Source organism: Brachyistius frenatus, unplaced genomic scaffold, assembly GCF_029030835.1.
Source record: "Brachyistius frenatus isolate BFR_SWC_R1_liver_20210118 unplaced genomic scaffold, ASM2903083v1 Contig_453, whole genome shotgun sequence".
NCBI lineage: Eukaryota > Metazoa > Chordata > Actinopteri > Embiotocidae > Brachyistius > Brachyistius frenatus.
Window position 1 is genome coordinate 75,001 of NW_027211052.1, and position 12,500 is coordinate 87,500.

At 41.2% G+C, this 12,500-nt stretch overlaps 2 protein-coding genes across 5 annotated transcripts in view; both read left to right on the forward strand.

Annotated features, from left to right (window-relative positions):
• cdk16 (cyclin dependent kinase 16) overlaps positions 1–4,106 on the forward strand; it is a 9,102-nt gene extending 4,996 nt beyond the window's left edge. For both annotated transcript variants that reach the window (XM_069725828.1, XM_069725829.1), the window contains 4 exons: positions 96–138; positions 313–403; positions 492–569; positions 889–4,106. In XM_069725828.1, coding sequence (XP_069581929.1) covers positions 96–138; positions 313–403; positions 492–569; positions 889–926 — 250 coding nt within the window. In that variant the 3' untranslated portion in view covers positions 927–4,106. The remainder of the gene's footprint in view (positions 1–95; positions 139–312; positions 404–491; positions 570–888) is intronic.
• Positions 4,107–10,106: 6,000 nt separating this feature from the next.
• Positions 10,107–12,500, forward strand: part of LOC138637280 (neural cell adhesion molecule L1.1-like) — a 39,403-nt gene continuing 37,009 nt past the window's right edge. For all 3 annotated transcript variants that reach the window (XM_069725824.1, XM_069725825.1, XM_069725826.1), the window contains exon 1: positions 10,107–10,295. The gene's annotated coding sequence lies outside the window, so the exon portion shown is untranslated. The remainder of the gene's footprint in view (positions 10,296–12,500) is intronic.

The window sequence follows — 12,500 nt, forward strand, 5'->3', positions numbered from 1 at the left end:
CACAGATGTTATATCATAGAATAGTTATGACGCACATTAAGAATCACTAAATTGTCGAAACACCAAATAACAGCATGTTTGTTTGTGTTGTTCAGGCTCAGTAATGACGGAGTGGACCTGTTGTCAAAGTTCCTGCAGGTCAGTAAACGCCTCACAGCGTCTTCATGTTTTTCTTTCCAGAACTGAATATAAACCAAAGTAGAATTACAAAGAAAAATATGACTTTAAATCGTAATAATAATTCATGAAAAAAATAACCAGTAATATTGTGTTTTTTCTGCCTGAGATGATAAAACTTCATTTATAATTTAGTTTGAAGGGAAGAAGAGGACCTCGGCAGAGGAGGCGATGCGTCATCGTTACTTCAGTAGCCTTGGCAGCAGAGTGATGTCCCTTCCCGACAGTAAGGCTAACCGTGACCTTTGACCCCATGTCTCACCACGAGTCCGTGATGTCACAAACTCTCTCTCTCTCTCCGTTTGTCGTTTCAGCGACGTCCATCTTCAACGTACCGGAGATTCAACTGGAAAAAGAAGCGACGAGACCAACAGCAGCAGCAGCTGATCCAGGTAACACACACACACACACACACACACACACACACACACACACACACACACACACATACACACACACACACACCTGATCCAGGTAACACACACACACACACACACACACACACACACACACACACACACACAAAGTCACATTCTCAAATTTGTGTTGTAAAGTTTTATTTCAACATTATGAAGAGAGATATTAGTTATAACATTCAACATTTATCCAAAAATATCAGCTGCCTCACTCGGGGTGCCGATTTTCGGATGTTTTTTAATGGGACGACTAATTACGAATATTCAGCACGTAACTCTATTTTCTTCTGTCCAGCAAACAGTCCGAGTCGGAGGCGGAGTCTTCTCTTCTGACATCACAAGGAGGCGGAGCCTGATCTTCTGACATCTTCAGGGAGGCGGAGTCTGCTGCAGGACAAACAAAGGGAAACTTGAAAGAACAGGAAATAATGAGGATGTTTTTTTTTTTTTTCCCTTGAAGGAGGTACTACTACTGAATATCAGGAAGTCAAACAAACGAAGAACAAGAAAACTGAATCTAATGTTTATCAAGAGAAGAAGAGAGGATGAACCCCACAGTTTACACAGACAGACGCAATAACGAGTCGCAGCGGCGACCTGACCAATCAGAGGACAGCACGCTGTGACCACGGATGGTTTCGGAGCTTCACCTCGGAGAGATATGAAGGGATGAATAAAGTTTCTCCACGAGGTTCTGTCTTCCATTTTCGCCGCACAGATTAAGCCAACATCCGGTTTAAAAAAAAAAAAAAAAATCCTGGAAAACCTGGAGTTTCAGTTCTGTTGTCATGGAAACACCTGGGAATAGCTGGATACGCCAGGATGTCACCTGAAGCGAATGCTTGTCGGTGATGACATCACAGAAGCAATTGAATGGTTTCATTCAGAGCGATGATGTCACAGGTGACTGGTGGTGTTTGTCGCTGCAGGAGAGGTCAGCTTTTCATATTCTGTCCACGTGTTCAAGACAAAACGATAGAAACACGTGACAAAACAGGAAAAAAAATTGTATTTGTTAAATATTTTAAATGAAATAGATCAATAACTCTTCGTTCATTTGGAAGTTTTGCCGAAATCAAAACTTTTTCTTTTCTTTTTTTTTTATTCAGAAGTAGAACGTCAAACAGAACCTGACTGCAGTAACAGGAAAGAGAAGAAATAGTTTCACATTAAAGGCTGAAGAGGAAGGTTCAGACTTTAAAGGCCTTTATATCTGTTTAGAGCTGCTGCTGCTTGTGTTTCAGTATTCAGTATTACATTTACACTTCAGTGTTTATTAGAGAACGGCCTGCAGAAGAAGCCACGTTTGTTCAAACAGACTCTGCAGAAAAGAAACTTTCTTTTATTCTGAAAGTGTGAACCTGGTTTCTGCTGTTCTGCATGTGTGTGTCGTACACTCGGACTTTATACTGTAATACTGTTAATATATATACTAATACTGTAGAAAATCCAGTAACACGGTATATACATGGTAATACTGCAGAAGGACAGTAATACTATAAATCTGCAGTATATATATACTGTCTGCAGTATATGGCTCATCAGAGTTTTTATTTATAGGAGTTATTGATTTATTTATTGCATTTATGTTTACTGGAGGTCAAGGAGTAGGTTTTTATCACCGAGACTGTTGGGACAATGTTGATGTCAGCAGAGCCTCAATGACATCACGACGTGTCGGAGGACGACGCAGGGCACTGATTGGCTGAATTTAGCTTGAACAGCAAAGCAAGTTGTTTTCTGTTTGTTTCTACACAGACTTTCAGCAGTCAGCTGACAGTCAAACAACAGTCAGCTGTAGATAAACTACAGTCGGCCAACATTTGTAGATAAACTACAGTCGGCCAACAGTCAGATGTTGGTAAACAACAGTTAGCCAACAGTCAACCGTCAGTCGGCTGTTGCTATAAGCAAAAGTTAGCTAACAGTCATCTGTCAAAGAGTTGTTTGAAGATGTTTTTTTTTTTATTTACAGCTCAAAGTTTCGTCTTTGTGGAAACAAACTCTAAAACAAGAGTTCAGGTGTCAGTGGGCGGGGCTTTAAAAATTTCAGGTAGATTTTCGACCTTTCAGACAAAGTTGGTGATTTCTTTTCTTCTTTTTTTTTTTAAAAGCCTGTTTTTAGTGTTCTTTTATATTTTTATCAGGTTAAAGAGTGTCATTATTATTTTGTAATGGTTTGCTGTTGTTGCTGACGTGAATCCTTTATTTTTTAGCTGTGAAGAACTTTTTAGCAATAGAGAAATATTCATGAATAAGACAACAATAATTGATCGGAGTGTTATTTGACTCAGAGGAAGCAGAATTTTTAGTCTTGTGTAGAAAATGTCACTTATCTACATGTTTGTATGTGAGGTCAGAAACATTCAGCGCCCATAAATGAATGCACCTCCGCTAGGTTTTCTTGTTTTATTGAATAAATAAAAATGGATGCTAATCAGTGAGGTGAAAAATTCATATTAATTGATTACTAATAATTCTCAATAATGTGTAAATTACAAAGTACAGGAGGGGAGAACACAGATTAAAGTGTTAATTAAACAAAAATATAACGGCATGGAAAATAATTTTCTATTTTTGAACTTACATCCATATGTATTTTTTTATTTTTATTTTTTTTAGTTAATTTTGACTTAAAGAAACATTTAAATTGGAGGAGTGATAAAGCAATAAAACGTTGTGGAGGTGAGTTTCCTTTTCAGAGGCGGTAAATCCGAGTGTTTCCTGTGTTTTTACGAATGAGTTTGTGTCGAAGGAAGTGATGCAACGGGGGGCGGAGTCAAAGCGAAGCTTCTCTTTAAGCCACGTTAGCGCCGAGTTTAAACGAATGACTGCTGAATGTAACTTACAAAACTGTTGATGTGGTCGGTAGTTTTTAACGTTGACGGGGTAATAATGTGTACAGAGTTATTGATTACTAGCGATAATCACAGGTTTTTAATCTGCACGCTGCAGTGTCATCGTTGTTCCTCAGCTGCTGTTCAACTGCACAGAAAACAGCTCACGGATTCACCTGCATCTTTGTTTTTTTAGGAACATAAACTGGTAGAAAATAAGTAATTATCAGGTTTGGGTCGGTCTGATTTGAAATATATAACTGGTGGATTAAACGATCACATATTCATGTAAATCAGACATTTAGGGTTGAGGACGTGGTTTTTTGGGGGTTTCTAGTCCAACAGAGGTGCAGATGCTGTTTTCTCTGCTTTTGTAAAAAAAAAAAAAATGAACTAAACATGCTTTGTTTTACCAAAGTTATCTGCAATATAACTGCACTGCATGATGGGAATTCTTCCAGATAACTTCTATGCCGTTCATTTTGAGTAATCTTCCATTTGCCAAGAAAGCACTGCGACGTATCTGATGCTGTTACAGATCTGCATACTTGAAGTACGAGTCCAAGTATGGAAAAAGAAAGTATATCCTGTTATTGTGTATAATTATGTTTATTACATGTATTCTGGATATATTTACAGTATATAAATATACATTAAAAGTCTTTATTTATTATCACTGTTGGTTGTTTATGTTCATCGGTGCTAAAAAACACTCGTCATGTTTGTTAATATTGTTCATTATTTGTTAAATATTGCTAATCGTTGTTTATAAATTATCTTTAATAGTTAATAACATCGTTAAAGACTGTATAATATTTACGCTGTCATTTTGAGAAGTTGCAATTCAAATATTTTCCTGAAATTGGCAGCGTAAATATTAAAAACAGTACGTTGACATTGAAATACATAAAATCTCTAAACGAAGGACTCAAGACAATATTGGACAACGTGATAGATTTAACTAAAAATGCCTTCAGCTGCAATACCAGCGAGTGCCACTAGAGGTCGGCTCCAAAAAGCCTCCGGCTCCATAGACTCCCATTCAACTTCTCTCATCAAATCCAAAGTGAATAAAATGTGTCCATCAGTTCTCTCGGTGTTGTTAGCTAAAGTCACTCCTTCTTCTTAGTTTTCTGGAGGTCCATCTGAAAATAATCCCTCATTCATTAGAAAAGAAGATTCAAGAAGACCTGTTTTTGGGGGCGTGTCTGTTTGATTGACAGGCCTGTGGTGCAGTCAGGTTACAGCTATCGGTGGGCGGGACGTAGTATCTTCAGGTTTCCAATCAGATAAGTCAGATCCACTGCTTAGCCCCGCCCCCAACATGTCCAAATATGGTCACTTCCTGCTCCAGAATAGCAAGATGGCGACGCAAAATCTGAACTCCGAATAAGTGTCCACTTTGCGGTTTCCAGGCAGGTTTGACACAATAAAGTCACCGATACCTTGACTTTGATACTGATTCCTGAAAGATACCTATTTTTTTTTAATCCACAACAAAAAAATATTACACCTTATGGTGCAAATATTTATTTTTTTCATGCAGTTTAGAGGTGGGACGTTGTAACACAGGTTGTTTTCTTGGTGCGAGAATTTACAAATGTTCCATAAACACATCACCCGAAACAATGGGTAGACGGTACAGTTTACAGTTGTTCCTTAAACGCCTCACTAGCCGGTTATGGTAAACCAGAGAGACGCTTCCTGAGAGGACTCCTCGGGTCCCTGAAGCTCGTCTCAAACAGGCCTGCAGCTCCTGAAGTAAATTGAACCGTCAGACTGAGAGTTTATCAACCTGCCGTATAAAGACATGAACTGTCTCCCTGACTGATGACGTTTAATCTCACGTTAACGGAGCAGAAGTTGTTTGTTAAAACTAAAAACGTGTCGGTGAGCGAAGTTCGGTCCAGTTTACCAGATCGGTTCTTCCTTGTTTTTTGTTTTTTTTTAACAACTGAATCTCGTATTTTTTTTTTTGTGCTGTAAAATCGTTTTCAACACTTTAGATGAAGTCTGGCAGCTTCTTTCAGATCTGTGAAACCTCTATTTTATTATCTATATGTGAAAATGCAGAAAAAGGACATTCCAGTGCTTTTTTTTTTTCTTTCATTAAATCCTCATTTGTTCCGACCGAAGTCAAAACTGGATTAGATTATCATAAAGAGGTTTAAGATGATGGAAAACAAAAAAGGGACATCTTATTACTTTTCCCTCCAAATACTGAGCACATGAAGTGAAAACCACTGCAGACAGATCGAACCTGGACTAGAAAGCTTTCAGCTTTTGTAAAACCCAGTTTTTGATTTGTAAAAAAACCTTTAAGCTATTTGTGTAAATGCAACAATTTTTTTTTTTGACATTTCATCACTTTTCCTACATTTGGCAGCATTCCTTAATTCAGGATTTAGAGTTTAACTTTTCCTTTCCTCAGACCGAAGATGAGACCGGCTCCTTTTGTCCTCCTGTCTTTATGGAGTTTACTTTACTTTCTAATTCAGCATTTTAATTAACAACACCAACCAGTGTAGAAAACCAGGTCCCAGTTTATGTGCATTGCTTTAATCCACCAGTAGATGGCGGTGTGTCCTCTTATCTGGTTTATAGTATTTCAGTGTTCACACTGGAGTAAAAAATATAACGATGTAAAAAATACTCCACAGATCAGCTGATGTCGTGATTTTCCTCTGGTTCAACTTTCCCATCATGCTTTGCGTCTCCTGGCTGTGATGTAAACGTGAGTTGACGAGGTGGTTTTAACGTGGTGGTCTCAGAGTAGAGTTATCGGTTTCCTCTATCGATCGCGTCGTCTCACTTTGTGAATAATTCAAAAGAAACGACCGCCTTTCAGTTTGAATTCTTCGTCGTGATTCCCGAAAGTGTTTTTCTCCGTCGGATCATCTCGATGTTCCATCAGCGAAACCGCGAGGACGACTTCGTGAAGAGAAAATCGTTTCCTCCTCTCGGTGATCAGCTATCGATCGGTGACTGTTTGTATTGATTCGCTTCACAAAATGATCTGCGAGTTGCATTCAGGGACACATGCGGCGAGGAAACAACAGTTTGAGTGCAGAAGTAAAGATTTCGAGTTTTTTTTTTCGTCGTCGACTTCGACAAAAATGTGATGAGCAGCTCGTCTTCGGCTTCATCTTTAAAATGAGCGCCTGCTGTTTGTTCTGCACGTTGATTATTGATCATTGACCCATGGACGGAGTGTCTCTAACGTGGCAGCCCGAAGATCCGTTAGGAAATAAGACGTTAGTCGCAGAAAGCTTTTCATTTTTTTCGGATTTTATGGACGTTCAAAGATCGTTTCTCCCGATGCGCCAACGTAACGCCTCATCGAGCTGCGAGCACGAAACCACGTCTCCGCCGATGTACCGGCTCCACCATCAGGTCCTTCTCTGGAGTTCATTTTCCACCGCAGGAAGCGGGGAGCATCGTTACCATAGTGACACCACACGAAACCGTCATTTCCAGATGTTACCGGATGTTGCTGAATGTTGCCGGATGATTTACTGAATGAATGAAGGGTAAAAGTACAAGTGTGTGTGTGTGTGTGTGTGTGTGTGTGTGTGTGTGTGTGTGTGTGTGTGTGTGTGTGTGTGTGTGTGTGTGTGTGTGTGTGTGTGTGTGTGTGTGTGTGTGTGTGTGTGTGTGTGTGTGTGTGTTTTAAAAGGCTGCAGCAGATCTCATCAGTCTAATGGGTGTAATTGCTTTTACAGGATTTATTGAACACTAATTAAATCAGAGCGTTAACCTTCTCATTTTCCTCCTGATCTTCATCTTCATCTTTCTTTAAACCGCTCGTCCTCTCCGTCTCACTCAGAGACGACAGGTCCCTTTAATCTACAAGTGGCGTGTGTGTGTGTGTGTGTGTGTGTGTGTGTGTGTGTGTGTGTGTGTGTGTGTGTGTGTGTGTGTGTGTGTGTGTGTGTGTGTGTGTGTGTGTGTGTGTGTGTGTGTGTGTGTGTGTGTGTGTGTGTGTGTGTGTGTGTCTGCAGTTACTTGGTGTTCTGTATTCCAGTCAGAGAGGCTGAGTCACAATTACGGTAAACAGTATCAGTATGGAAAACGTGTGTGTGTGTGTGTGTGTGTGTGTGTGTGTGTGTGTGTGTGTGTGTGTGTGTGTGTGTGTGTGTGTGTGTGTGTGTGTGTGTGTGTGTGTGTGTGTCCATGTATGTGTGTGTGTCCGTGTGTGTCCGTGTGTGTGTGATAACATGTTCCAGACAATGCCAGACATGAGACAAGGACATGAGAGAGTAGAGAGGAAGATCCTCATCTATCGTATTGATCACTGCATCTTAACCATCGGTACACACACACACACACACACACACACACACACACACACACACACACACACACACACACACACACACACACACACACACACACACACACACACACACACACACACACACACAGGTTAAGTGAATTAGGCCTTAAGTGAGGGAGGCCTTGAAGATGGAGGGAAGGTGTGGGGGGAGAGGGGGAGGGGGGATGGAGCTGCTGTTTGTTTCCGAGGAAACTTAATTTCCAGAGAAGAAGATCAGAAGTTTAAAGTGAAGACGAGTCCAAATAAGGATTTGTTTTTTTTGTTTTTCCTTCTCTCGGATAACTTCAACAAAAACATCAACACTTCAACTTCTTGTGAAACTCTGGATTTTCCCGGAAACCGTGTTCAGCTGGAGTTTCTGTCCTCTTCATTCATTTGGGTTTTATGCAAAACACACGAGGTCAAAAGGGACTTACACAACAGAGGACACGATGCCCCGCCCACTTATAGGGCCTGTCAATCAAGCCACTTTTCAGACCTGAAGCTACGAACTCTTTTCTATCCAGCCTGTGGTTTGATTTACGTCTGTCCGACTGCTGCTTTGTGTTTCTATATTCATAAACAAGCAGGAGGAAGTCAGAATAATAATCAGACACACTGCTGACTGTTACAGAGCTCCAACCGTACGAGCCAAAGAAAACCCCTTAAAAAAAAAACAGACCCTCTCCCTGTCCATCTGTCCATCTGTCCATCTGTCCTCCCTCACATCCTCCTATCTGTCTCTTGTTCAAACACACGGAGGAGGAGCGGGGGGGTTTATGGCCGCCCGCTCCGTTTGGCAGATTACAAAAATGCCACATGGCCGTTACAGGCCGACGACCAGAGAGCAGCTTCTCCGTTTAAGTGACGGGGAGGAGGAAGAGGAGGAAGAGGAAGAGGAAGAGGAGGAGGAGGAGGAGGAGGAGGAGCATCAGGACAGACTGACAGCGGGGGAAGGAGGCGGATGTGAGAAGTTAATGTGTGGTCTGTCTGGTGGAGCTCATTTACATCGTTTCAATCAATAATTTACCAAAAAAAAGATTTCAGACGTGAACCACAACATGTTTTAAAGTTTTAAACATTGACTTTTACATTAAAAGAGTTCGTAGCTTCCAGGTCTGTAAAATGGTTCTGATCCAGAAGTGTCTTCAGCTGCAATACCAGCGAGTGCCACTAGAGGTCGGCTCCAAAAAGCCTCCGGCTCCATAGACTCCCATTCAACTTCTCTCATCAAATCCAAAGTGAATAAAATGTGTCCATCAGTTATCTCGGTGTTGTTAGCTAAAGTCACTCCTTCTTCTTAGTTTTCTGGAGGTCCATCTGAAAATAATCCCTCATTCATTAGAAAAGAAGATTCAAGAAGACCTGTTTTTGGGGGCGTGTCTGTTTGATTGACATAAGTGGGCGGGGCATCGTGTCCTCTGTTGTGTAAGTCCCTTTTGACCTTGTGTGTTTTGCATAAAACCCAAATGAATGAAGAGGACAGAAACTCCAGCTGAACACGGTTTCCGGGAAAATCCAGAGTTTCACAAGAAGTTGAAGTGTTGATGTTTTTGTTGAAGTTATCCGAGAGAAGGAAAAACAAAAAAAAACAAATCCTTATTTGAACTCAACTGGGAAGCTGAAGAAGTTTAGGAAGCCAGGAGTTTGACAACAAAGAGACTTAAAGAGATTTACTGACTTTGTTTTTCAGGGGAGAACTTGATGCCTTTTGAATGGGAGTCTTATTCTTCCTTTTATCCTTTAAAAAAAAAAAAAAAAACACACACACAAAAAGTAATAATAAAAATGAACAAACAATCAGAAACTCAAACACAGACCCGCCCAGTTAATTTTCCCTTCAGCTGTAAACCAGCTCATCTTTTATTCAACCGAAAGAGGAAGCTCGTACGTTGATGCTCTTGTTGTCATTTGGCCAAAAACATCATTAAAGGGAAATCCATTTATTTGAATAGATGGAAGAGGATTCATTGAGAGCAAATGAATAATAGAAAAACTGGGTTTAAAATGTTCTCGCTAATGTTGAGAAAGTTGAACAAAAAAAACAAGGTGGTGGTTTTGAAAGAGTTTTTACAGAAGAAAATTCAGATTTCATTCTGTTATGATAAAAACCAGTCGGCCACCAGTAAGACAAGGAAACCAGAGCGGGATGGAGAGAGAGAGTATAAATAGAGGAGGAGGAGGAGGAGGAGGAGGCACGGAGGTAAAGAAGAAGGGAGGGGCCGGAGGTGTCGGGGGAATACAGAGAGAGAGAGAGAGAGAGAGACGCTTTAATGAAAGAGGCTGATGTCATCGCTCTGAAGCGGCCAATCAGAGCGCAGCTGGGAGGTAGAAGAGGAGGAGGAGGAGGAGGAGGAGGAGGAGAGGCAGAGCTCAGTCAGAAGGGTGTGTTTTATGTACCACTGCAGCATCAGTGCAAAAAGGAAAAAGCCCAGAGGACTGAGGAAGAAGCAGCGGAGAGAGGAACCCAGAAATATCCAGAAGAGGAGAGACGGGGAAAGAAAGAGGAAGGGATTAAAGACAGGAAGAGGACGGAGACACCTACAAGAGGTGAGAGGACAACAATAGCGTCCCGGCGTGCTGCTGAGGCGTAAACGTGTGTGTGTGTGTGTGTGTGTGTGTGTGTGTGTGTGTGTGTGTGTGTGTGTGTGTGTGTGTGTGTGTGTGTGTGTGTGTGTGTGTGTGTGTGTGTGTGTGTGTGTGTGTGTGTTGTAATCCAGATGTGGGCCGGAGGGTCTCTTGATGATGTCTTACATAATACGAGAGGCAGGTAGGAAACGGCCGAGATGCGTGTCAGCGTTCATCCGAGCTCGTCAGCTGTCTTCACACCTTCTTCTTCTTCTTCTTCTTCTTCTTCTTCTTCTTCTTCTTCTTCTTCTTCTTCTTCTTCTTCTTCTTCTTCTTCTTCTTCCCCCCCCCCCCCCCCCCCACTCACACTCAGAAAACACAGCGAACACGAGGTTCATGCCTCGGTGTGGGGTGAGTCGTCTTCATCTGACTTGATTCAGCTTCTTTTTTCTTTCCTCTCTGAACGTCTGCAGCAGCAGCAGCGTGCTTTAAAAAAAAGAAAGAATATTGAATGAAAATGATGCACTAAACAACATTACGCTGCTGAATTATTCACGGAAACGGAAGACTCGATTTCCGTTTCATGGTTAAAAACTCAGAGAGAGAGAGAGAGAGAGAGAGAGAGAGAGAGAGAGAGAGAGAGAGAGAGAGAGAGAGAGAGAGAGAGAGAGGTCTGTGTCGGGAAGGATTTAAGTCTGTTTTCAGTAACGACATAAAAATCACAGAAATCCGACTTGTGTCTTCGCAGCCTGCTGATTTAAACCGTTTTAAGGTAAAACACTGCAGGTGAAAACATTTCAGCTCATAAAACTTCATCACTTATATTAAGACAATTATTTTTTGTTTTACAAGTTTTTTGTAATTTGATGTTTTGTTTTTGGTGAAATGAGGCGTTATGTCGTTAAGGAGGTGTGAATTTGCAAAAGACTTTCCAGCACAGAAATCTGAATATTTTTTTAATCAGAAAATATAGCAACCATGTTTTTTGGATGTGATATAAAACAAGCTGTGAATGTTATAAGAACAAACCTCTCTGAGAAATCCTTCAGAATAATGACGTGAAAATAACTGGAAAGTTTGGTGGAGATTCAAGTGGAGATTTTACATGTTTAAAAACCTCATTTAAACGTCAAATGAAAGAGTTTTTCCTGCTTTCAAGCCAGAAATCTCCACTTCAGCAGCACCGACATTCACCAAACTTTCCAGTTTTATTCCCGTCTGTATTTAAACATTTTTTACCAAGCAGTGTGTTTCTTTTTTTTTTATCATTCAGAGCCGGATTTATAAAACATTTCATTTGTCCTAATCTTTTGTGAATTTTGAGGAAAAATACGAATCCACAAAATGGTGTAAAATAAACTTCTAAATGTGCATTTGTGGATGTTTTAATCTAAAAGAAGACGTGTTATTCAAGCAGAAGAAATCGAACAGTGGCTGAAAGAACACGTTTTATCCGGCAGTGCGGCGTTTTCTCTTCCCAGTAGTTGAGGATGTGAGAGCTGAGAGCCGCCGGGCGGCGTCTGGACTTCCTCATCTGTCACTCCAACTTTCATGTACAAATTTAATCAGAGATTAATGTGCCGATTATCTTTTTAATTTAATCGGCAGGTCAGTCGTCGTTGCTTTAAATTTGTGTCTTCTTCAAATTTCTTTACCGTGACAAAGAAAAATTCTTGGTTTGGCTGGTTTGCTTTTTAAAAAAAAGAAAGAAAAGTAAAACAGTTGTTCATTTTCTGCAGTTTAACTTTCTGAGTGTTTCTCGCTTTCACTTCTTCTCACCGGTTTCCATCCGTCTGTTGACGTCTGGCATTCCTCTCTCGTCCTCGTAGCAACGTCGGTTTGTCTTTTTCTGTCGAAGGTTTGCTGACCGTTATTGCTTTGGCAGTGGATCATCTCAAATTAGGCCCGAACCTGAGAGCAGGAGAGCAGGAGGAGCAGGAGGAGCAGGAGGAGCAGGAGGAGCAGGAGGAGGAGGAGGTGAAAGGTTCGGCCCAAAAAGAGTCCAAAAAAGAGCAGAGAAGGGAGGCAGATGAAAAGAGAGTCTGGGCTGGCAATACGATGAGAGGAAGAGGAGGAAGAGGAGGGAGAGGAGGGAGAGGAGGAAGAGGAGGGAGAGGAGGGAGAGGAGGAAGAGGAGGGAGAGGAGGGAGAGGAGGAGGGAAAGTTCGGGTCGGCTGGTGCAGGAGG